The sequence below is a fragment of the Scylla paramamosain genome, chromosome 4, assembly GCF_035594125.1.
Source record: "Scylla paramamosain isolate STU-SP2022 chromosome 4, ASM3559412v1, whole genome shotgun sequence".
NCBI classification, from domain to species: Eukaryota; Metazoa; Arthropoda; class Malacostraca; order Decapoda; family Portunidae; genus Scylla; species Scylla paramamosain.
This window is the reverse complement of record NC_087154.1, coordinates 27,501-50,000: the sequence shown is the minus strand read 5'-3', so window position 1 is coordinate 50,000 and position 22,500 is coordinate 27,501. Positions and strand designations below refer to the sequence as shown.

The window sequence follows — 22,500 nt, the reverse complement described above, 5'->3', positions numbered from 1 at the left end:
CTTATCCTTTGCTGTGTGTGTTATTCTTTGTCTATAAGAGCAGGGTGAATGAGTGGAAGCCCCAATAAATTGTTATCCTTTATGATATTACCTTAACCTTTGCTGTGTGTGTTATTCTGCTCTTACCTTATTTCCACCCAATCCATAAATTTGTCTAAAGCTCCCCAATGACTCAGTACTAACAACCTGATTGCTGAGTCTATTCCATTCTATCCTGTCTTTCTTAAATCTATCCTCAAGCTTGAATCCATTTTTACTTCTTGTCCTTCCCTGTTTACTGCCTCAGAGAATTTTGCTTATATCACCCTTGTTGCATCTCATATCACTTGTAGAAATGGATTAGACCTCTTTTTAATCTAATTCTGCCTTTATCAAGCACAAACCAATTATTTATTGCCCTACCTGGAGAATTTTGCTTATATCACTCTTATTATGTCCCCTTTACCACTTTAAGACCACTATCAGACCCCTCTTAACCTCTACCTTTTATTAAGTTTAAACCAATTATTTATTTTCCTAAACATAATTACTGACCCTGAAAATTGTGTTTCCCTTTGTGTCATTGCATTATCTCGCTCCATTTCTTCTCCAGAGTGTGTATGACAGCCTGTGTGGTGACATGGTGGTGTCTGTGGCTGACTGTGGCAGGCATGGAGGTCTGGGGAGGAGGAGAGGATGGGGAAAGAGGAGGAAGAGAGGAGAGGTCCCTTCAGCAAATCCCCTTAGGAACCTCAGGATTTCCCTTACCTGTGGATATTGACCCCATTCCTTCAGGTAAGTGAGTAATGGGTGGTGATGGTGGTGTAAATTATCAGAGAGCTATCATAAATACTATCACTGAGTTTATGTAATGTTGCTTCACTAGTCTTATTAATGGTGACACTTCACACAGGCCCCAGAGAACAGATCAACCAAGTGACATCCTTCATTGATGGGTCGGTGATCTACGGGTCCAGCAAGGAGGAGAGTGACGAGCTGCGTGCCTTCTCTGGCGGCCTCCTCAAGGTGCAGCGCGGCCCGGCAAACACCCAGATCCTCATGGCCGACACCAACCAGATTGACTGCAAGACCTCAGGAAGATTCAAGTATGTGTTTGTGTGATAGATGAGTGCATTAGTTAGTGAAAGGGTTATTCAGAGCCTTAGACTGATGTATTTTGAGGTGAACATGACACAAAAACAGCAGAAATTTCCCATAATTAACAACAGAAAGCCAAGCAAACAATAAAACAACAGAGAAAATGATAAAAACACCACAGTTTTGTCTACCACGCCTCACCACTGACAGTCTCTCCACCACCAGAGCCAGGTCACGCAAGACTCGGGCAGCAGACGGCCAGCTCAAAGACATCGAGTCAGGTTCCCCAAACAACGTACTGGATTTGATGGAGGTTCTGCCTAACACTGACGTCAGCGATATCACGGAAATTCCTAGCGTGTTTGAGCGTGACGACCAGACACTGCCCTGCGACCACACTTTGCGTTTCCGCACAGCTACAGGGTGGTGCAATAATCTTAACTTCCCGTCCTTCGGCAAGTCGTTCAGGGCAAAAAGTCGACTCCTACGTCCTTCTTATGAAAACGGTGAGTGTCTGTCTGTCTGTATGTCTGTGTATGTGTGTATATATATGTGTGTGTGCATGTGTGTGTGTTGGTATTTGGGATAGGTCAAGAAATTAAGTGTTTAAGTTTGATGAAGTAAGGGATAAAGTCAAGAGTAGATCAGATAGATGTCTATGTGTCTGTATTAGTGTTAGGGATAGAACATAAATAATGTGTTCAGGCTTTATAAAGTTAAGAATCAGAGAGAAGTCATTTCAGTCAGCTAGAGGTCCCAAAGTGATATAGAGAGCATGACAAGGATGACATAAGCAAAATTCTCAGGATCAGTAATCAGGACAGGACAAGAAATAAAGAACTGAAGCTTGATAAAGTTAGGAAAGAGAATAAATAAATATGTTTGTAAATGAGTCTGTGGTGCCTTGTCTGTGCTGGCCTGTGTGGGAATGCTAGCCTTGTATGTAGACAGAGAGACAGACAGATAGATATATTACTATTATTATTGTGTGTGTGAGTGTGTGGTGCCTTGTCTGGGCTGGCTTCTGTGGGATTGCTAGCCTTGTATGTAGATAGACAGACAGACAGATAGATATATTACTGTTATTATTGTGTGTGTGAGTGTGTGGTGCCTTGTCTGTGCTTTGTATAGGACTGCCAGTGTCACAGATAGATATATAAACTTAATTCTCACTGAAGTACCCCCATACTTTATCTTCTATAGGACTGCTAACCTGACAGATAGATAGATTAACAAACCAATTTCCTTACAGTACAATCAAGTACCCCCAAACCTTGCCTTCTGTGGGACTGCCAGCCTGACAGATAGATAAACAAATGAATTTCTTTACAATACACTCAAATACCCCTAAACCTTCTCTTGTCATCCCCAGGTCTGTCTAAACCTCGCGTCACTTCAGTCACCGGCAAGCCTCTCCCTTCCCCTCGGCTCATTTCCACCAACATGCACAACGACGTGTCTGCACCGCATGTCCGCTATACCCTAATGGTCATGCAGTGGGGCCAGTTTATTGACCATGATATTATTTTCACCCCCATCAACAAAGGTAGGTGTGTGTGTGTGTGTGTGTGTGTGTGTGTGTGTGTGTGTGTGTGTGTGTGTGTGTGTGTGTGTGTGTGTGTGTGTGTGTGTTTACATAGTTGTAGCTTCCAAGGTCTGATAAACTATTGATTTGTTGTCTCCTGATCTTTATATGTCTAGTTTTCTTTAATTTCTGCATACTTGTCACTAAAACTATATATTTTCTTAGTCTGTTCCTAACCTAATCTATCTTTGTTGTTTATTATTATCTGTTTTTTTCCATTAGTTATCAAATCTCCTGTTTCTCTTTCTCATTCTAGTGTTAACAGGTATATGTTTTCTAATATTAACTTAACTGTGTATGTGTTGATAAAAAAAAAAAGTACTTATTCTCTCTTTACTTCATGTCTGTAAATACACTGACTCCTGGCCCAGCATCTCTTCACCTCACCCACTAAACACATTCACTTCTCTCTCTTCCAGGTTTCCAAGACTCGATTCTGGATTGCCGCAGATGTGACTCTCCCCAGACAGTCCACCCTGAGTGTTTCCCCATAGCCATTCCTCAGAACGATCCATTTTTCCCTCCTGTCAATATATCATCTGGCCAGCCATTCTGCATCCCCCTGACCCGCTCCATGCCAGGCCAGCTGACTCTAGGTGTGTGTGTGTGTGTGTGTGTGTGTGTGTGTGTGTGTGTGTGTGTGTGTGTGTGTGTGTGTGTGTGTGTGTGTGTGTGTGCAACATTTCCCTCTAACACACTGCACTCCTAATGACTATCTCTCTCTCTCTCTCTCTCTCTCTCTCTCTCTCTCTCTCTCTCTCTCAGATTACGATGCATACTGCAACCCAACAGTGCTCAATGAATTTGGCATAGCCTTCCGCTTTGGCCACTCTCTACTCAAGCCTTCCCTGGAGCGCATGGACGGAATATTTGCCAAGTGCAACCCTCCTGTCAAGCTGAGCGAACACTTCTTCAACCCAGACCTACTCTACCAGCCTGGGATGCTTGATGAGATCATCCACGGCCTGACTACTGTGTCCATGGAGACACTGGACCAGTTCTTGACAGATGAGGTGACCAACCATCTCTTTGAAGACAAGCGGCAGCCATTCTCTGGCCTGGACCTGGCTGCCCTCAACATCCAGCGAGGCAGAGACCATGGACTGCAGCCTTACAATGAGTACAGGGCCCTCTGTAACCTGACCAGGGCGAGGTCGTTTGATGACCTGCACAGGGAGATAGCGAGGCCGGTGATCGAGCGAATGAAACAGACGTACGCACACGTGGATGACATAGATCTGTTCACTGGTGGATTGATTGAGACGCCGCTGCACGGTGGACTGGTCGGTCCCACGTTCGGCTGCATCCTTGGCATTCAGTTCAGGAACCTCCGCTGCTGTGACCGGTTCTGGTATGAGAATGCTGACCCACTTGTGCGCTTCACCGACCCTCAGCTCACTGAAATAAGAAAGGTGGGTCTTCCTTGGTGGTGGTGGTGGTAGTAACAGTAGCAGTAGTCTATCCATCTGTGAGTAATGAGTGGTGGTGGTGGTAGCAGTAGTAGTAATAGTATCTCTGTTGGTGTTAAGTAGTGGTGGTAGTAATAGTAATAATAGTAGCAGTAGTATCTCTGTCTGTGGGTGGTGAGCAGCAGTAGTAGTAATAGCAATAGTTCATTTCTCTTTATATACCAGGCTGGCAATCCCACACAAGCCACACACACACACACACACACACACACACACACACACACACACACACACAGACACACACACATTCTTATCCCAGTCAGCCATAGGATAGAAAGGAATAATAGTAGTAGAAATAATAGTAGCATTAGTAAAAGTAAATCACCTTACTTATCAAATCAACTTAAAATCTAAGTAACCTTGCCAAATCTACTCAAAACTTAACTTAATTACCTAATCTGTCCTAAATCTAGTTATGTCTAACCTTACTAATCAAATTAGCTAACTTATCTTGATCTTACTTAACAAATTAAGTGTTTTAGCAGCAAACAAATGAGCTCAAGTGTGTCTCTTCTCTACAGGTGACACTGGCCAAGCTTCTGTGTGACAACTGTGACAATGTGGAAAGTGAACAGCGGTCTGTCTTTGACCTTCCAGACCCCTTCCTGTAAGTACTGCTCCTGCACACACACACACACACACACACACACACACACACACACACACACACACACACACACACACATACAGACACAGACAAAATGCTATCCCCTCATCCCTTCCTCACCCCCAGGAACCCCCGAGTGTCATGTCGCGACCTCCCCGGGGTGAACCTTGAGCTGTGGAAAGAGGAGCACGAAGAAGAGGAAGACCTACATAGGATCAGATGGAAGGACCATGTCAATGAAGACACAAGAGACAAAGGATTAGATGAAAGAATGCCTCAAAGCAGAAACATCTGAAGAAGACTTTTGTAAAGAGCAATCCCAAATAGAAATTAGGGTGGGAAGAAGCAGCGTTGGCACTCACCACATTGGTAACATAGATGCCCAGGAGTGTTCGTCGTGCTGGCCGTTCCACTAGGATGGCCATGAGGCTGCCAATGAACCCTGGCACAAAGGAGACTGTGAAAAAGTTGAAGTGCTGCAGAATGTGTCTGTGGGAGTAAACAACAAACATATCATTAACAATTAAACAATTTGACATTTCATAGAGGTGACTCAATTTCAGCTACCGTATTTGATAGCTTATAAGACACACCTTAAAAAAGTCTCAGAAAATTAGCCAGCGTCTTATAAGGCCAAGGTTCAGCTCTGGGGCAGTGGCTAGTAGTAAGTCTATGGCAACAGTGGCCCTTAAATCAAACCACAAACATCTTCACACATGTAAACAAAGTGATGATCATTTCTAAATCTCAAAAACAACTCTTTTTTTTTGTAAGGTAACAATGTATAACAGATCATACTTAATGGTAATTCACATAAAATAACACCAGTCAGAAAGAAATTAAGTGACTATGCTTACGTTGTTTGTACCAAAACAAATTCACCATTAGTTAAACATCAAACCTGGCAACACATGCAAGGTTCACTGCGTTCCTTAGGTAAGATACACCTTCATACAACAGAAATTATGCCTATCTTTTAACATTTTTATCTCGCATGTGTGTTCAACAAAACTTGAAGCTAATGAGAAACTATATTTTTTTCAGAAAACCTAACATAACAAAAGATTTTATAAGTGAAAAGAGAGTCACAAAGTAGGGTGACTCATGGTGATGGTCTGCACAATAATCATGCAATACAGTTTATGCAATAGTGTTTAAAATTTCCAGATTTCATTTCCCCAACATAATGGGGTCACAGAAACAACGTGTACACAATGGCGTATAAGTTACAAAATTATAAAATTTCCCAAGGAAAAATATTGGAATCTAATAAGGATCTGAATACATATGAGAGGGCATCAAATGTCAGGTTAAATCCTTCACTTCATATACAGAGCTTAAACCCATTTATTTATCTTTTTTTTTTTTTTTCAATGCCTGCCCAAACTGAGATGCATCTTATAACCCCATATGTCTTATAAACTGTCAAATACAGTATTTTCTATTTTACAGTATTTTATCTTGTTCCAACAGGAAAATACTAATTTTACAGTATTTTATCTTGTTCCAACTGGAAAATACTAATTTTTTTGTCATTTTATATGCTAATGATGAAGTGCTTCAATGGCTGTCCTTCATCAATATCCTATGGTCACCTCCTCTCTCCAAACTAATCAACAAGAACTCATGCACTATACTTGGTTTGTGTAGTAACAAGAATTGTGGGAGCTGATCACAACACACTATGACCACTGACTACTTAAATGTGTATTCATTCACATAAACTATACTATATCTTAATTAATTGACTATCCATGCACAAAAACATAAAAAATAAATAAACAAATAAGTAGATAAACAGAAAAAGATTACTATGTTATGCAACTCCATGGTTTCATATAAATTTCCCAGAGTAAAAGCAAGCATGACACACTCAGTATAATAGCATGTATATTACACTTACTACTTCCAAACTGCCCCAACATGTGCATGGGAAAGGCCACATCTGGCATGCTCACCTGACAACACAGTAGGAGCCAATGTACCCAAAAGCATTGACTGTCAGGAAACAAACTGATGTTGTTAAGTAGTTCTTCAAGAGCTTTTTTCCATACTTCATACTTATTTTCCGAGCATTCACAAGACTGGTTAGCTGCATGCAAACAAATGCAAGTCATTAATATTACAAAGATAAACCTCAAAATACAAAGTGTCATTCCCAATTCAAAAGAAAAAGGAAAGAAAAGGAGAAATAAAGAAAGCAAGCAAGTAAAATTATTAACTCCTGATCAAAGTCTTCCTTCCACTTTTGAAGCCAGAAAGCAAAATCATATTCCCCTTCACCTCACACTCTACTTACACCAGATCTATCATGGCATAAGGTAATTGATATGAAAAGTTCTATGCATAGCTATAATCCATTTTCACCTCTTTTTACCAATATAGTAACAGTAATCTTTAACATTTTGTCACCTAATGACACCATCACACACATTTTCAGTAACTGTAGATAATTCTAATGAGCCAAAATAAAATTACAGTAGATGCAATGCAATATTTTATCGCAATCACCCCTTTACTGCCAAGTGTTACCTTTTTAAATTATATTCTAAACTTCCATCAAGCTTAGGAAGCCAGTGCAGTTGCCAGAACAGTTTACTAGACACAATGAGGATAGTATCCCTCTAACATAAAAAAAAAAAAAAAAAAAAAAAAAAGGTCACATACCAAGTACACCACACCATAGATTTTGATGCTTTCAATGAACCCAATGATACAGATTTCAAAGGAGGCTGAGGAGCACGAGTGTTTCCAGCAGTGGCCGAGCTCATAGCAGGAGTATGGCAGGATCTTGCTGAAGCTCCCCATCCTGCTGTTGTTACCACTACTGCTCCTGCTGGTACCTGTCTCTCCTCACTACCTAAAGGGCAACACATGAAAAGGGAACATAAGCATGGGTGTGCTGTCAATCCTCCTGTCTAAGTACTAACTTGTGCAAGCAATCTATTGAGGTGTTGAAACAACTCCCACAGGAAGCATATGAAAAACAAATACACAGGCACCAGATCACAAGACAATACTATTCAGTTAACAATGAAGTATGTATGCTGTAAATTTCTCATGTACGTTAAACTGCAGATATCCAGACTGAGAATGCCTCAAGTACCTTGTGATAAATAAAGCTCAACACATCATCAAATAAGTCACCAGCATCAAGGCAGTTTTTTGTTCAAGCAAGTCAGTTCTTAGAATCCCACAAAAGCAACTGTCAAGATCTGCAGATACACTTAAACTATCAGATGCATCAATGGTGATGCAGCAAAACCAGTCTCATCACATAAAAAATATAAAAAAATCAAAGATGTATGTTGGAGTCATCATAGATATCACAGAGAGGATATCATCTCAAGTAGAGCAGTGTCACATCATCTTAATCCTTATCACAGGCAAAATAGTTGATAAGATATTTCATGAGCTCAGTGATAAACACTATACTCAGTAATCTGATAATGAAACTGTAAGATGTTCTTTAAAGAGGAAAAGAATGCTTATTAAAAAGAATCCCAAAAAATATATTGGCTCCTGACAGACGCTATGGTCCCAATACCTAAAACGAGAGAGAGAGAGAGAGAGAGAGAGAGAGAGAGAGAGAGAGAGAGAGAGAGAGAGAGAGAGAGAGAGAGAGAGAGAGAGAGAGAGAGAGAGAGAGAGAGAGAGAGAGAGAGAGAGAGAGAGAGAGAGAGAGAGAGAGAGAGAATGATAGGCAACAAATTCATCCAAGTAGACATGGCAAAAACTGTAGATTTTTCCTACTTAATAAGCTTCATGGGCAGACAAATTCATCTGCATGGTCAGTTAAAGGATAAGTAAATCTGTGCACTGACATAAATCTGCAATGTTGTTTCTGTAAGGCTGAGCTGTACATTACCAGTTTACTTTCTACCCTCATGAGAATTGGTTCACATTCTCTCACGTTCTCAGGATCTGATCGATTCAATTAATACATGGAGTCAATGTGACCCGGGTCTTATCATCCTGCACTGATCACATCAAGAATGGCATGACACGTTACAAAAGGAGGCACTGCACAAGCATTACATTTATGCCCCTACATCATAACTGCCTCTAACCAATACTAGCGAGTTGAACCTACAGCAGCTCAAAGGTCACGGTACGTGACTCTTCACTCAATGAAACATTGTAGTCACTCTTGCTAAAGCAAAGATTGACTGACCAGAAATGTCAGGTCACTGCAAGCTGGTTTCAAAGCAGAAAGATGAAAATCTCATAATAATGAGAAGGATGCTGTAATACTTCTATAAGGTGATTCCAAAAGCTTGATCACTGATGAGAAGTGTATTGCCATACATCACAACCTGTGGCTCACCCAGGCCCTATGATGAGTGTACTGGATAAAACAGCTCAAGACAGCCACAACTTCCATTGCCACATGCTCATTCCCATACATGTGCAATTTTTAACCTACTATACAGTACTGCAATTAATTTCTATACCTATTGTGTTGTTGCAATGTTTAAGATTTTTACAGTATGAAGGCATCATTCTCAGTCTGTGAAGTGGCAACTGTCAACAGCAGCAAGCCATCCTCTCTAAAAGTTTAAGTAAGCATTTCTATACTAAAGACAACACAAGCCAAGAACCGCTTCACTCTATTTACACAGCTATACAGACAAGAAAGTCAAGGCTCTCACGTGGCACTTGACTTTGTTTACAAATGCTTTCACTGTTGCAGGAGACACCCGACTGCTGTTGACAGATGCCACCTTGCCACCTCAGACTATCAGCTGACGCCACAAAATCAGTCACATCACCGCACTGAGGGAGATAAACAAACCAGCACCTGAGAGCTTGTCATCACTCAGTACTAAGTCTGTTTTGTCTGCCGCAGGGCTCGTCTTGACGTGTACAAGTATAAATAGAGGATGACTGGCAAATGACAAACCATAACTGTCCACGGGGGCGAGTTGTGTGTGGAAATGAGGTAACGTGTGTTGTGTTGCTTAATATAAAGTGTACGTATCCCACAGTACTCTCCACAACCACCAGCCCCATTCCGATAGTAATGACCTCAATCCTACCAACCACCACCCATTTCTCAATATGCATAACCCACACCAGTCCATTACTACTACATCACTAGAAAATTTACCGTCTGTTTGTGTGTGCAGTGTTGCGTTATAGTGTCAATAACCCACACCACCCCCACTATAACCCACCATCACACCACGATCTCAATCCTACACACTACCACCGACTTAGTAAATAAACAACAATCGCCCATTACAATTACACCACTACAAGAATTACCGTGTGTGTGCAGTGGGCTTGGGGCCAAATGAGGTTTATCTGGGTGGCGGGGTACCTCAGCGCAATCATGAAGGCTGGCGGGGTAGATATCAGGTCGCTATCTGTAGTTTTAGTTCCCCTACACGTCCGTCTGTCTGATTGGCCGCTACTGCCCGCCAACCTTCCGCACTACGAGCCTAACAGTGTTAAGTTCGTATAATTTTACTGTTATTATTATTATTATTATTATTATTATTATTATTATTATTATTATTATTATTATTATTATTATTATTTCTCATGTCTCTGTGTCATACGAAATAGTATTTGTACTACTACAGCTATTACCACTAGTACTACTACTATTACTACTAGAAGTAGTAGTAGTAGTAGTAGTAGTAGTAGCAGAAATACTGCATTTTGGTTTATCAAAGCGACAGATGCGTGGTTATGTAATGCAGTTCACTATTACCATCTGCTTCCTTTTATTAATAATGACCATATGATATCTGTCACAAATCAAAGGTCGCAGATAACGTGGTGCTTTATACTTCAAAGAAGACCCTGATATGCGATCACGTGAAAAAGGAACACCCAAACAGCAGGTTTGATCTACAAAATAAATAAATAAATAAATAAATAAAAGTCAATCCACAAATTTATGATGTCGTTACGAAAGGCTTAAAACTGAAGATATGATGGAAGGTAGAGTGCATAGCGAGATGCGAACAATGAACAAAAATTATAGCACACACACACACACACACACACACACACACACACACACACACACACACACACACACACACACACACATGACCATATATATATATATATATATATATATATATATATATATATATATATATATATATATATATATATATATATATATATATATATATATATATATATATATATATATTATATATATATACCAGTGGAAGACATTAAATTTTGTGTAGGTGGTGGGTGAGCATGGTGGCTGCAGATGATAATAATGATTATCTATATTTTGGTGTTTCACAAAGCTATTACTGGCTGTGTTGGCCTAGGTTAGGGTTGACTATGCTGGTCCGGGCAAAGCTACGAGGTCACACATTCTGAGGCGCACATCCATGATTCAACAGCTTGCATTATTACTTATATCACAGACTGAGTCACTTATTTGAGGTACTGAATCGCACATCATGAACTTATTCCATGCATCAGCCACTGAGAGCTATATTCTGAAACACCTCTGAGCTGCACCTCCATTACTTACAAAGTAATATTCCTCAAGTGTCAGGCTTGAATCATGTGTATCAAGGACCTGTGAATGTGTATAAGCATGTTAAGTCACAACTATTGTCTCAATGATGTTTGTGTATTTTCTATGGTAACTCTTCATTAGGATCTACACTAATCACAGCATTTACCTGCAGCTCTTCATGTGGCATCTTTACTCTTACCCACCTTGTAAATTTAGTGTTACTTTAAAATCAAACTTAAGACTGTAGTTTTCCTTTAGAAAATTAAGAAGGTACACATTTGTATGCAATCACATGGTCATCATTGCATATTACTTCTTATTATAGTCACAATCACCGCACACTTTTTCACACGTCTTGTAATTTTTTATACAACTGCCACAGATCCATTCATTTTTCAGGAAGTGGCTTCCTTGTGGCTACTGCCATATTAATGGAGATTGCCCTTCTGTCCTCCAGAGCTACACTATGATGATAAGGAAAAGCACATGCTGTTTTGCATCTGCTTTCTGCAATGTATAGAATTCTGCACTTATCAACATTAATTTTCAATATTAGCAGTTTTCCCATAGCACTTAAAAATACTTTTCCAAGTGTTAATTTTGCTTTTTGCATGACAACTTATTGGAAGCAGTGGAAGTGAAGTGTGATGGAAGAGATGGAAGAGTTGGGGGATGAGGTTATAAAGGAGAGAAAGGGAGAAGTGGAGGGGAAAGAAACAGATCCCTAGCTACACTTTTGTGTCCCCATCAATATATGTAGCTGCCCCTCCAATTCAGGTAGTCCAAAACTGGCACTGCTGAGACATAATGCTTAGAAATAGAACAAGAGATAGATTTTCAGATAGCAATATTGCTTCACACAACAGCTACAAGAATTTGCTACATCTGAACTCACAAAGGAAAGAAGACAGCAAGGTTTGGCTCCTCACTTTTTTCCCACTGCAGCAGCCTGAGCCGCCTTCTTTGCCTTCACCATCTCAACAAGCTCCTGAAATGCCATCATGTGAGAATAAGACTTAAAAGTTACAATAACATCAGTGTCTACTGTGCACTATATAAAACCTTCACTACATACATACACACACACACACATATATAAAACCTTCACTACACACACACACACACACACACACACACACACACACACACACACACACACACACACATAGCACTTACATCTCCATGCATTTATGGAGGGACCACAAAGATAAAAGCAGATCAAAAGATAAATGCATGAGAGAGAGAGAGAGAGAGAGAGAGAGAGAGAGAGAGAGAGAGAGAGAGAGAGAGAGAGAGAGAGAGAGAGAGAGAGAGAGAGAGAGAGAGAGAGAGAGAGAGAGAGAGAGAGAGAGAGAGTCACTCCATAAACAAGATAAACCTGATTTGTTTTCTCCACAATCTCACATACAGGGAATAGCAAGCAACACATCACCAGACACACAAACACACACACACACACACACATATACAGACCTTATAGCGCCTCATGCAGTCTTTCTTGGTTCGGTTGGGGACACACTTGGCAATGCGGTCCCAGCGGTCAGGAGTAGAGACTGGATAGGTCTTGAGGGCTTGCTCCAGCAACCTCTGTTCCTCAGCTCCCCAAGCAGCAGTGTTCATCCCCAGCATCTCCTGTGGTGCTGCACAAAGGAAAGATCTAACATCAGCCTAAAAACATGTTTTTTCTTAAAATATCTTGGAATTGATTCACAGCTCAACTGGTGATATTGCATAGAGCTAAAAGACAATTCACAGCAGTTACACAGAGAAGGGAGAAAGCTCTTGAGTTCATACAGAGAAGACTCATGGTAATAATTAATTAGTATAAAAAGAGAAATGAGAAATTACCCAAGCATCAACATGATATAAAACTACACAAAGATGCAAAAGAATTATCTGAATGTCAGCATAACAGCAAGAACTCACTGTCATATCTCTGGGAGGCTGTGGCGTCGCTGATCACCTGCCGAGCCTGTGCCTTCTCCATGCTGTGGTAGGCATTCTTGTTGGCTGCCTCCCTCATGTGCTTGTCTGAGTGTTGCAGCTCCTTGGCCTTATTGAGCACCTCCTTGGCCAGCCTGGTGATGCTGGTGGCTGTGTTGGTTGATATACTCTGCCACAACCTCCCACCTGCAGCATGGAGGGTTCAAAGAGTTCCTCTAAGTACAGCAATGCATAAAAACATAACCTAACATTAAGGGAGCTGCAAGAAGCCATCCTTGTATGAAACATATCTACCTATATCCACCTATCATTCCCATCCATAAATTTGTCTAATCCTTTAATGCTCCCCAATGACTCAGCACTAACAACCTGATTACTGAGTCCATTCCATTCATCTACTACTCCATCTGAGGACCAATTTCTTCCTCTCTAACTATTTTCAAGCTTGAACCCATTGTGTCTTGTTCTATCCTAATTATGATCCTGAGAATTTTATAAATGTCACCTTTGTTATATTCCCTATACCACGTGAAGACCTAAATGGTGTGTATGTAGAGAACAGTAGTAGGGATCAGATAACAACCTTGATATTAGTCATTTTAAAACACACATGGAAACACAAGAATAAGGCAATATATCAATCAAATAAAATATTAAAGCTTAAAAAACCCATCTATTTATATACTAGGCCAGCAATCTCACATCAGCTGGCCCAGACAAGGCACCACACACACACACACACACACAGACACACACACACACACACACACACACACATGCACACCACTTAGTGTCAGCATGCTCGGCTCACAACCGAGAAGGCATGGGTTCAAGTCCTGGGAGAATCTCTTCATGTGTAGCCCCTGTTCACCTAGCAGCAAGTAAGTACAGGATGTAACCTGAAGGGTTATGGCCTCACTGTCCCAGTGTGCGGTGTGTGAATGGTCTCAATCCTACCCAAAGATCAATCACTACAAGCTCTGACCTCTTTCCATATGGGGAACAGCTGGTTTGGTGACCAGCAGACGAATGTAGGTGAATGACACGTCATTCACACTCTTAGCCCTGTCAGCCCCAGTGGAAAGGGACAGCCTTGTGGACCACCAATAATAATAAGATATCAAAAAATATATAAACAGAAGCAATTTACACACACACACACACACACACACACACATGAACCAGCTCACCTCTTTGTTGTGCCGGCAGGGAAGAGGTTGACGGCTTTGATGAGCAGCTGGAGGTCATCTTGATTCCAGACTTTGAGTGATGAACCTTCCCCTCCTCCTCCACCCCCTCTCCTTGCTGCCGCTGCTGCCACCTCCTCCCTCTCCTTTTTGATCCTGTTGCGCACCTCACTCACCTACAACAGAGAGAGGAGGCAAAGAAGTGTTACAGGGGGTCCTCAAGTTATGACAGAGTTCTGTTCCTATGCCATGTTATAAACTGATTTTCTGCATAGGTCAGAACCAGCATAAGTAAGCTACCTGCAGTATGTCAATCACTAATACTAATACTGTTGTACTGTAAAGTCATAGTCTAGGACATAAACACATAACTATTGTGCCTGTAAAAGAAACATATGAAGGACAAAAGTCAAGACTGTCATACACCAAGGACTCCTTGTACTAATCATAACTATCAGTGGAGAAATAGTCTGAAAGGTTTGACTATCCTAGGGAAAACAGGTCATACAGAATATCCAGATCATTTGGGGTGGATTGTTCTAATTTAGATTAGCTTGCTTTATGCTACTTTGGATTTAGCTAATCAGATAAGGTAATGTAACATGACTTAAATAGACCTAACATAGTTAATTTCAAAAGTGATGCAGATACCCATATGTCTGTTGGAGCAGCTTTTGGGTTCAAGGCTTAGGAAATTTTTTGATTTAAGAATGACAAAAATTATGCTTTTTTTTTTTTTTTTTATATATAAGCAACAATTACTGCTACTACTACTACTACTACTACTGTTGGCCCTCCACACTCACCTCCTGTGTCAAAAAATTACTACTGCTATTACTACTACTGTTGATCTCTCTCACTCACCTTTGTCAATTAACTACTACTACTACTGTTGATCCTCCCTCACCTCCATCATGAGTACCTCCCACCCTTGCATCTTGTCCTGGGCCACTTGTGCTAGTTCCTTGTTGAGTTCCTCCAGGCGGGTCAGCTCCAGTGCCTCACACAGCAGCTCCACATCTGTCATGGTCTGCACTCGCTCCCCCTCCTCTGATGCAAAGTAACTGTTGTCCTTACAGAGAGTCCGCAGCATCTGGGAATAGAGGATACTATACTAATGATTTTCAGCCTCTCTGTTATTGCTGCAATGTTGCATATCTTGCTATCTTTTTACTGCTATTTTTTTTCTAGTAAACTCTGGAACTCCCTGCCTGCTCCAGAAGATCCTCCTTCCTATAACTTGAACTCTTTAAAATGGCTGGTTCCAACTTTTCAAAACACTTATCCAACAATTCTGGATAATCCTTATGATCTTTCTTTTGGGACTAGCATCTCAGTGGACTTTCTTTCCCCCCTTTTTATTGCCCTTGACCAAAGATCTTGCATAAAAAATGTTACTGAAATATGTGAGGAAAGGGTGAAGAGAGAGTATGTGAAGTTCAGAGCAAAGAGGAAGGGAATACAAGGGCAGGACTAAATAGAGAAATCTGTTGCAGTTATGTCCTCATGGAGTATTTATCAAGAGGTGTCAAATAAAGATAGACAGATACAGAGATGTTCTTTATCACTGTCACCATCACATCTATGCAATGACAAAGAATGTGTGCTTTATTCTATTTCACGTTGCTTTTTAAAATTATTTACGTGAACAAAATACACGCAATCATAATTTGTATATATATTTTTTTAGTTTCCAAATTAATTTACACATTTGAACACTAAATTTAATGCTCTTTCCATCTTTCTAATACAAATGCAGTCCTCTCAGCCCCTTATGAACAGGAACTGTATCAAAATCATTTAAAAAATGACATCAAAGAAAAAGGAAAAAAATATAAATCTGAAAGTATATAATGAATGAGAATATTTTAATGTGAAATGTTACAGAAGATGAAAGTGGGTAGAGTTTCATTTTTTAGTTTTTCTTTTTTTTTTAGCAAATTTTGTAGCCTTAAAATGAATGATAAAAAAAAAAAAAAATAAAAAAAAAAAAAAAAGACTTGCCAGGTAGAATGATGGCTCCAGGCATGAGTCATGAGAACTATAGGGGCAGGTGACAGGAAGGGAGGACTGCGACGAGATGAAAGTGAAAGGGGAGAGGAAAGGAACAGGAGGAGGAAAGGATATAATGTAGTGGGCTTGCTTGCCATAGCCAGGGATCATTATTATTATTATTATTATTATTATTATTATTATTATTATTATTATTATTATTATTATCATCATCATTATTATTATTATTATTTTTTTTATATATATATTGGAGGATCACTGGCCAAGGACAACAAAGACTGAAAAAAAAAAAAAGAAGAAAGAGGCCCACTGAGGTGCTGGCTCCTGAACAGTCAAGTGTTAGTCAAACAAACAGGGTAAGTGCCTTGAAACCTCGCTCTTGAAAGAGTTCAAGTCATAGGAAGGTGGAAATACAGAAGCAGACAGGGAGTTCCAGAGTTTACCAGAGATAGGGATGAATGATTGAGAATAATGGTTAATTCTTGCATTAAAGAGGTAGACAGAATAGAGATGAAAGAAAGAAGAAAGACTTGTGCAGTGAGGCATGCAGTTAGCAAGATCAGAAGAGCAGTTGGCATGAAAATAGCAGTAGGAGGTAGCAAGAGATTCAACACTGCAGTGATGAAAAAGAGGCTGAAGACAGTCAGTTAGAACACACTAGAAAGAAAGTGCACCACGAAAATTCAATATATTTGTCAAGAGAATTTTTGATTATGTTAGCGATCACAGCAGTTTAAGCGTCAAAGACAAGTGTGTGGTAAGTTCTTACATGTCAAGCATATTCTACCCTCCTCCTCACCTTCCTCTCTTTTTTGAATGCTTTCTTCAGCACCTCTCTTTCCTTCTTTTCTACCTCCTGTTTTGCTCTTTGCTCTGCCTCCTCTGCTTCTCTTTTCTTTCTCTCTGCTTCCTCAGCTTCCTGCCTTACCTGAAAACACCAAATTTACACATTAGCAAGACATATCATTCAAAAAAAAGAGAACATAGCATGGTATTTCAAAATATATGGCATTTCCGAGCATAAGACATGAAAAATACAAATCAATGAGAAAAATGTGAAGCCTTGGTCTGTTGTAGAAATCAATGCATATATGTGTCCGAGAGTAGTTAGAGATTGGCCTGGTGCTAATACTGGAGATCACAATGTGCACTCACCCTCTCCTCCTCTTCTTGTTTTTGCCTGATTGCCTCTGCTTTAGCCTTTTTCTGAGCCAGTCTTCTTTCCTTGTCTTCTTCTTTAAATCTTAAAAAAATTATATATATATATATATATATATATATATATATATATATATATATATATATATATATATATATATATATATATATATATATATATATATATATATATATATATATATATATATATATATATATATATATATATAATTCTTCATCTCTTTCCCTCTTTTTCTATAAACTTACCCATTCTTTAGCTACAGAAGTAGACAGCAAAAGCAGGAATTAATTTTTCCCTCATAAGGAGTCAGAAGTAAAACAAGAACAGCTTCTTTGCAATCTAAATCATCATAAACCTTTCCATCAAAATGAAATTTGAAGTATTATGTAACAACAGAAAAAAGTACTCCTTGTGATAAATATCTCTTGGGATAATGCACAAAATTTCAACTTTTATTGGGATACAACGAAAATACACGAAATCAGTAATAAGTAACGAAACATACTTGGCTATCCTTGGGTCACAGGCATATGCATTGTCAACTAGCCTGCGCAATCGACCCATCTCCTCCTTCCGACGCCTCGCTCGCTCTACCTTGTTCTGCTTCTCTATCCATCGACGCTCCTCCCGGCTGGCAAGATTGACTGATTTAAAGAAGGGAAGGCGACCACAACATTGCAGTCACATTGCACTGTTACAAAATATTCAAAGAAACTAAAATGACCAGTTAAAGCAATCAGAACAATGTCGGTGCCAGTTTTCCTTGCCATAAGTCTGGGTATTCTGTCTAGCCATATTAAATTTTCTTGTTATTTTTTCCAATGTCAAGTCTAGGCTTAAGTTTGGGCATTATTTCCTTATTCAATTAAAATTTTATTCAATGTTAATGTTTCAAGATACAAATTTCACCATTTTTGCTGCCTTTGGGAAGATAAAGCAAGGCTGGAGTGGAATACACATAACTCTAAAAAGACCAGACATACAAATAGTGAAGACTCACTCCTGTCCCTTCTCCTTTTCCTCCTCATCCAGATATGAAAACTCTCGCCAGGAATCAAAGTCGTACCAGAATCCATAGAAGCGATCAACCTGCACAGTGATGAAAATTAAGTCGGTTAACAATACAAAATAAACACTATTCATAAAGAAATCTTGAAATGATGTTTTATGTGTAAGTTACTGGACCCTCTATGCTGAGGAAAATTATAGTGTATGATATTTTAAACAAACTTTCAAAATTACTGGTCTATCTTTCCATCAACATAGCATATGATGATGGTAACTATAAAAAGTAAACTGTCACCAAATATCTACTTGCATTTCTGCTACTAGTAATCTCACTTCTAAAACAGTACAAGGGAGATTGATGTGACTGTACAGGCCAATCACTCTCTCCAGTTACTTAATCTGCTAATCTGGACTGACCTTTTGTTTGGTGTCATCAGGTTTGCCCAAGCCAGGAACGTGCTTGTGGGTGGACCAACGAGCATTGCACTCAAACACCCGTGAAAATCTGCAATGCAACACTGTGCCTTACAAAGATGTGGTGGAGACTGAAGAAGAGAGAGAGAGAGAGAGAGAGAGAGAGAGAGAGAGAGAGAGAGAGAGAGAGAGAGAGAGAGAGAGAGAGAGAGAGAGAGAGAGAGAGAGAGAGAGAGAGAGAGAGAGAGAGTTATATAATCTAATATATAGACCTGACATTACAATATGAGATGGAGTTAATCCCTTCAGTGATATGTAATCATCCACACCACTACAAGTAATGTATACAATCTTTATAACCACCTGCAAGAAAAAAGCGGTGAAAAGGAATAGATTTTTTGCAATTTCTAGCCAGTATAATGTTTGGAGATGGCTGTAGAATGTGAAGAATTGTCCCAGAGTGGTTAGTGGTAAAGAAAAGATGTACCAAATAGCAATGAATACTGAACTTTCAATTCTTTGTTGAGTCATTTTTCTTCCTAATAGGAGTTAGCGCTTGCCTTGTGTGCACATATATTTGACATTACAGTATGACATGGAGTTAAAAGACCTTTGAATTCTTTGTGGAATAAATTTTCTTCTTAGTGGGGATCAGCGCTTACCTGGAAGAAGTTTGCCTTATTGTGTGCACTGACAGCCGGCACCTCGTCATCAAACTCTGGGTCCACCGAGTCCCAGGAGCGTCGCTTGATGGGGTCCCCGAGAATCTCATAGGCTTTGGTGATGCAGGTGAAGTAGTCATCGTCATCCCTCACCTCCTCCCCAGCTGCTCGCCGCTTGTCTGGGTGGTGCCACAGAACCATCATGCGGTCTGTGAGGAGTAACACAATGGACGGAAGTGCACACTAATGCTGCACTCTCATTCCTTTACCCAAGTGTTGGGTCATCCTGTTTTAAGCACGTACCAAAGGGAATGCTAATTATTATATTAGACTTACAGATATCTTAGCATAAAACCAATGATCAGAAAATATAATGTCTATCTATCTATCTATATATCAGGTTGCCAATCCCACATGGGGTGGCCCAGACAAACCACCACACACTCTTACAAATATCATTCACACTCATAGCCATAGGGGCGCCAACTATTCTTCAGACACATTCTCTCTGCTCTTCTGTATGCACCACCTAGCTACAATTCAAGAGCTTGTTAAAGCTAACAGTTATGGACATGGTTTCATAATTAATAGTAATTACTACAAACAACATGATGGCATTCCCTTTGGGTTCTACTTTAGCAAATGTATCCCAAATGATTGGTGTGAGCAAAACTTCAATAATTAGCCATGCAATGTCAATAGCAGGCAACAAACTGCCTGTGCCAGATGATTGACAAAAGTCAACTGACAATGCTCCTCGCTGTGGGCCACAGGAAGACACAGCTCGCCCACGCCCACTCACTGTCAGTGTGGCCACACTTATTTGGTACAATGCTCCCACTTTTCTCACCATTTATCACACTCACCTGCTTGCTCACAACCATTGCCAGTGTGGCCATAGTCATAGTCTCAAATCACCATACTACACCCCAGGAACTTTGGTATAGCAAAGCCAACCACATACATCCATAGCAAGGCACAAATAAAATGTAGTTATTGAAAATATACAAATAAAATAAAAATACCAAGACTAAAAGGGCTGACACTGCAACTGAAAACTGGCACTATAAAAATACCTTCAAACAGCAGGTGCACTAAAACTTGGTACTCAGTACACTATACACTCTAGCTCCAGATGCCACCAGGACTTACACGCTCTTTTGATGTCATCATCAGAGGCCTTGTACCTGTGCTTTCGGAGTCCCAGTACTGCATAATGATCCTGGTCCTGAAAGGCAATGTTGTAGAAATGTATCAATATATAAAAGAAAGATACTAATCAAATAAATGACAGAGGTAAGTGATGCTCTCATAGTGAACAATCAAGACAGAACTATATATGCTAGATAAGTTTAGGTTTTGAAAAGAGCTTAGTAAGAACTGGTTCACAGAGTAGTGGACAAATAGAACAGGCTTAGCATTCATGTGGTCAGCACCTACACCATAAGTGATATCATGAGGTTAGATGACTAGGCATATGCATATAGAGGCCAGATGGCAATAGGAAGGCTGACTGCATGGGGAAGAGGAGGATAACAGATTTTCATGGTTAGTACAGGAGTTATCCAGTGTAGGCCAGCCAATCTTTTGCAGTCTTCTCCATTCTTATGTTGCTATGACTGGACCATGCTGGCTGAGTTCTCACCTTCCAGTCTGCTGGGTTGAGAGAGCGAAGATAGTGTATGTCATCCTCCACCTCCACCTCCTGAGCCTCCTCCTCCTCACTCTCCTCTTCACTTTCCCCAACTGAGGAGGTGAGGTGGCCCCGCAGACGCCGTGCCTCATATATGTGGAACCATCGTCCCACTGGTTCTACCTCCACCTGGATGAGTGCTGTGGAAGGGAGAGGTAGAGAGAAAATAAAACAGATATTACCAAGAATACCATTCAGGATGCTGAGGAAATAAAGGACATATTGTACAGAAAGAGACAGAAAAGAAAAATACCATAAGAGAAGAACAACTAGAAGGTCATCTCTAAAAAGTACACACACACACAAAGAGACAGACCATGAAAGATAAAGAGATGTTGTTGCAGAGACTATACACCAAAACATCATCTGAGAAATTCTCATCTACATACAAAAGCCCCCTGGTTAAGTTAAGTTAGTGTTCTTAATGGGGGCATCCACTGGAGAAAGATGCACTGGTTAAGCTGGATTAGTGTCTTTAAAGGGGGGACAGGACTCGCCTTTCAGTTAGGTTGGGTAAAGTTAGGTTAAGCTAGAAAGTTCCCAGTTTTCAATATATGGCACCTCATCCTTAGACTTTCCAACGAATGTCAAAATTTGGCATAATTTAGCTTCTTCCACCCTAAAACTCCATTTTCCCACCATGTCTCCAAGCTTGTTAGGGACAGAAAAAAGATAGGATTTGTGGTGTTAAACTGCAATTTACTGGTAAGAATAGCATAATGGGAGATCTGGGTGATGGAGCCTCCCAATTAGCAAGGTTAGTAATCTCACAGTTAGAATAGTGTAGTGGGGAATATGGGGGGGATGGGATATTCTCTGTTTGTTGACTATTTTTAAGGATTTCTGCGCAAAACAGTGTTTTTACTCCTTAAACTTTTCAGGCTTCCCAACTTTGGTTTATTTTGGCCTGCACTCCCCTACCTTAAAAATGTAAAAAGAAAACAGGAAAAGGAGTGGAGAAAATTAACGGTGAAAAAAATTGTATTTTCGGACAAAATGAAAAACTTAAAATTCTATAGATATAAAATGTAGATATATTAACAAAGTTTCTATGATATCTCTTTCAAAGCAATTAACTAAAAATAAAGCCTGAGGGAAAGAAAAGGATAATATGGAGATAACCTTAGCCTCTTCTAGGGTTAATACGTACATGTCAGATAGA

At 40.0% G+C, this 22,500-nt stretch overlaps 1 protein-coding gene and 1 pseudogene across 1 annotated transcript in view; one reads left to right on the top strand and one right to left on the bottom strand.

The window, feature by feature from the left end:
- LOC135097685 (peroxidasin-like) overlaps nt 1-7,227 on the top strand; it is an 8,004-nt gene extending 777 nt beyond the window's left edge. Inside the window, exons 2-9 of the mRNA XM_063999650.1 lie at nt 593-774; nt 893-1,085; nt 1,303-1,583; nt 2,450-2,623; nt 3,082-3,258; nt 3,428-4,074; nt 4,653-4,738; nt 4,865-7,227. Of these exons, the coding sequence (XP_063855720.1) occupies nt 593-774; nt 893-1,085; nt 1,303-1,583; nt 2,450-2,623; nt 3,082-3,258; nt 3,428-4,074; nt 4,653-4,738; nt 4,865-5,033 (1,909 nt within the window). The 3' untranslated portion in view covers nt 5,034-7,227. The remainder of the gene's footprint in view (nt 1-592; nt 775-892; nt 1,086-1,302; nt 1,584-2,449; nt 2,624-3,081; nt 3,259-3,427; nt 4,075-4,652; nt 4,739-4,864) is intronic.
- LOC135097537 (dnaJ homolog subfamily C member 2-like) overlaps nt 1-22,500 on the bottom strand; it is a 34,638-nt pseudogene that overhangs the window by 11,666 nt on the left and 472 nt on the right.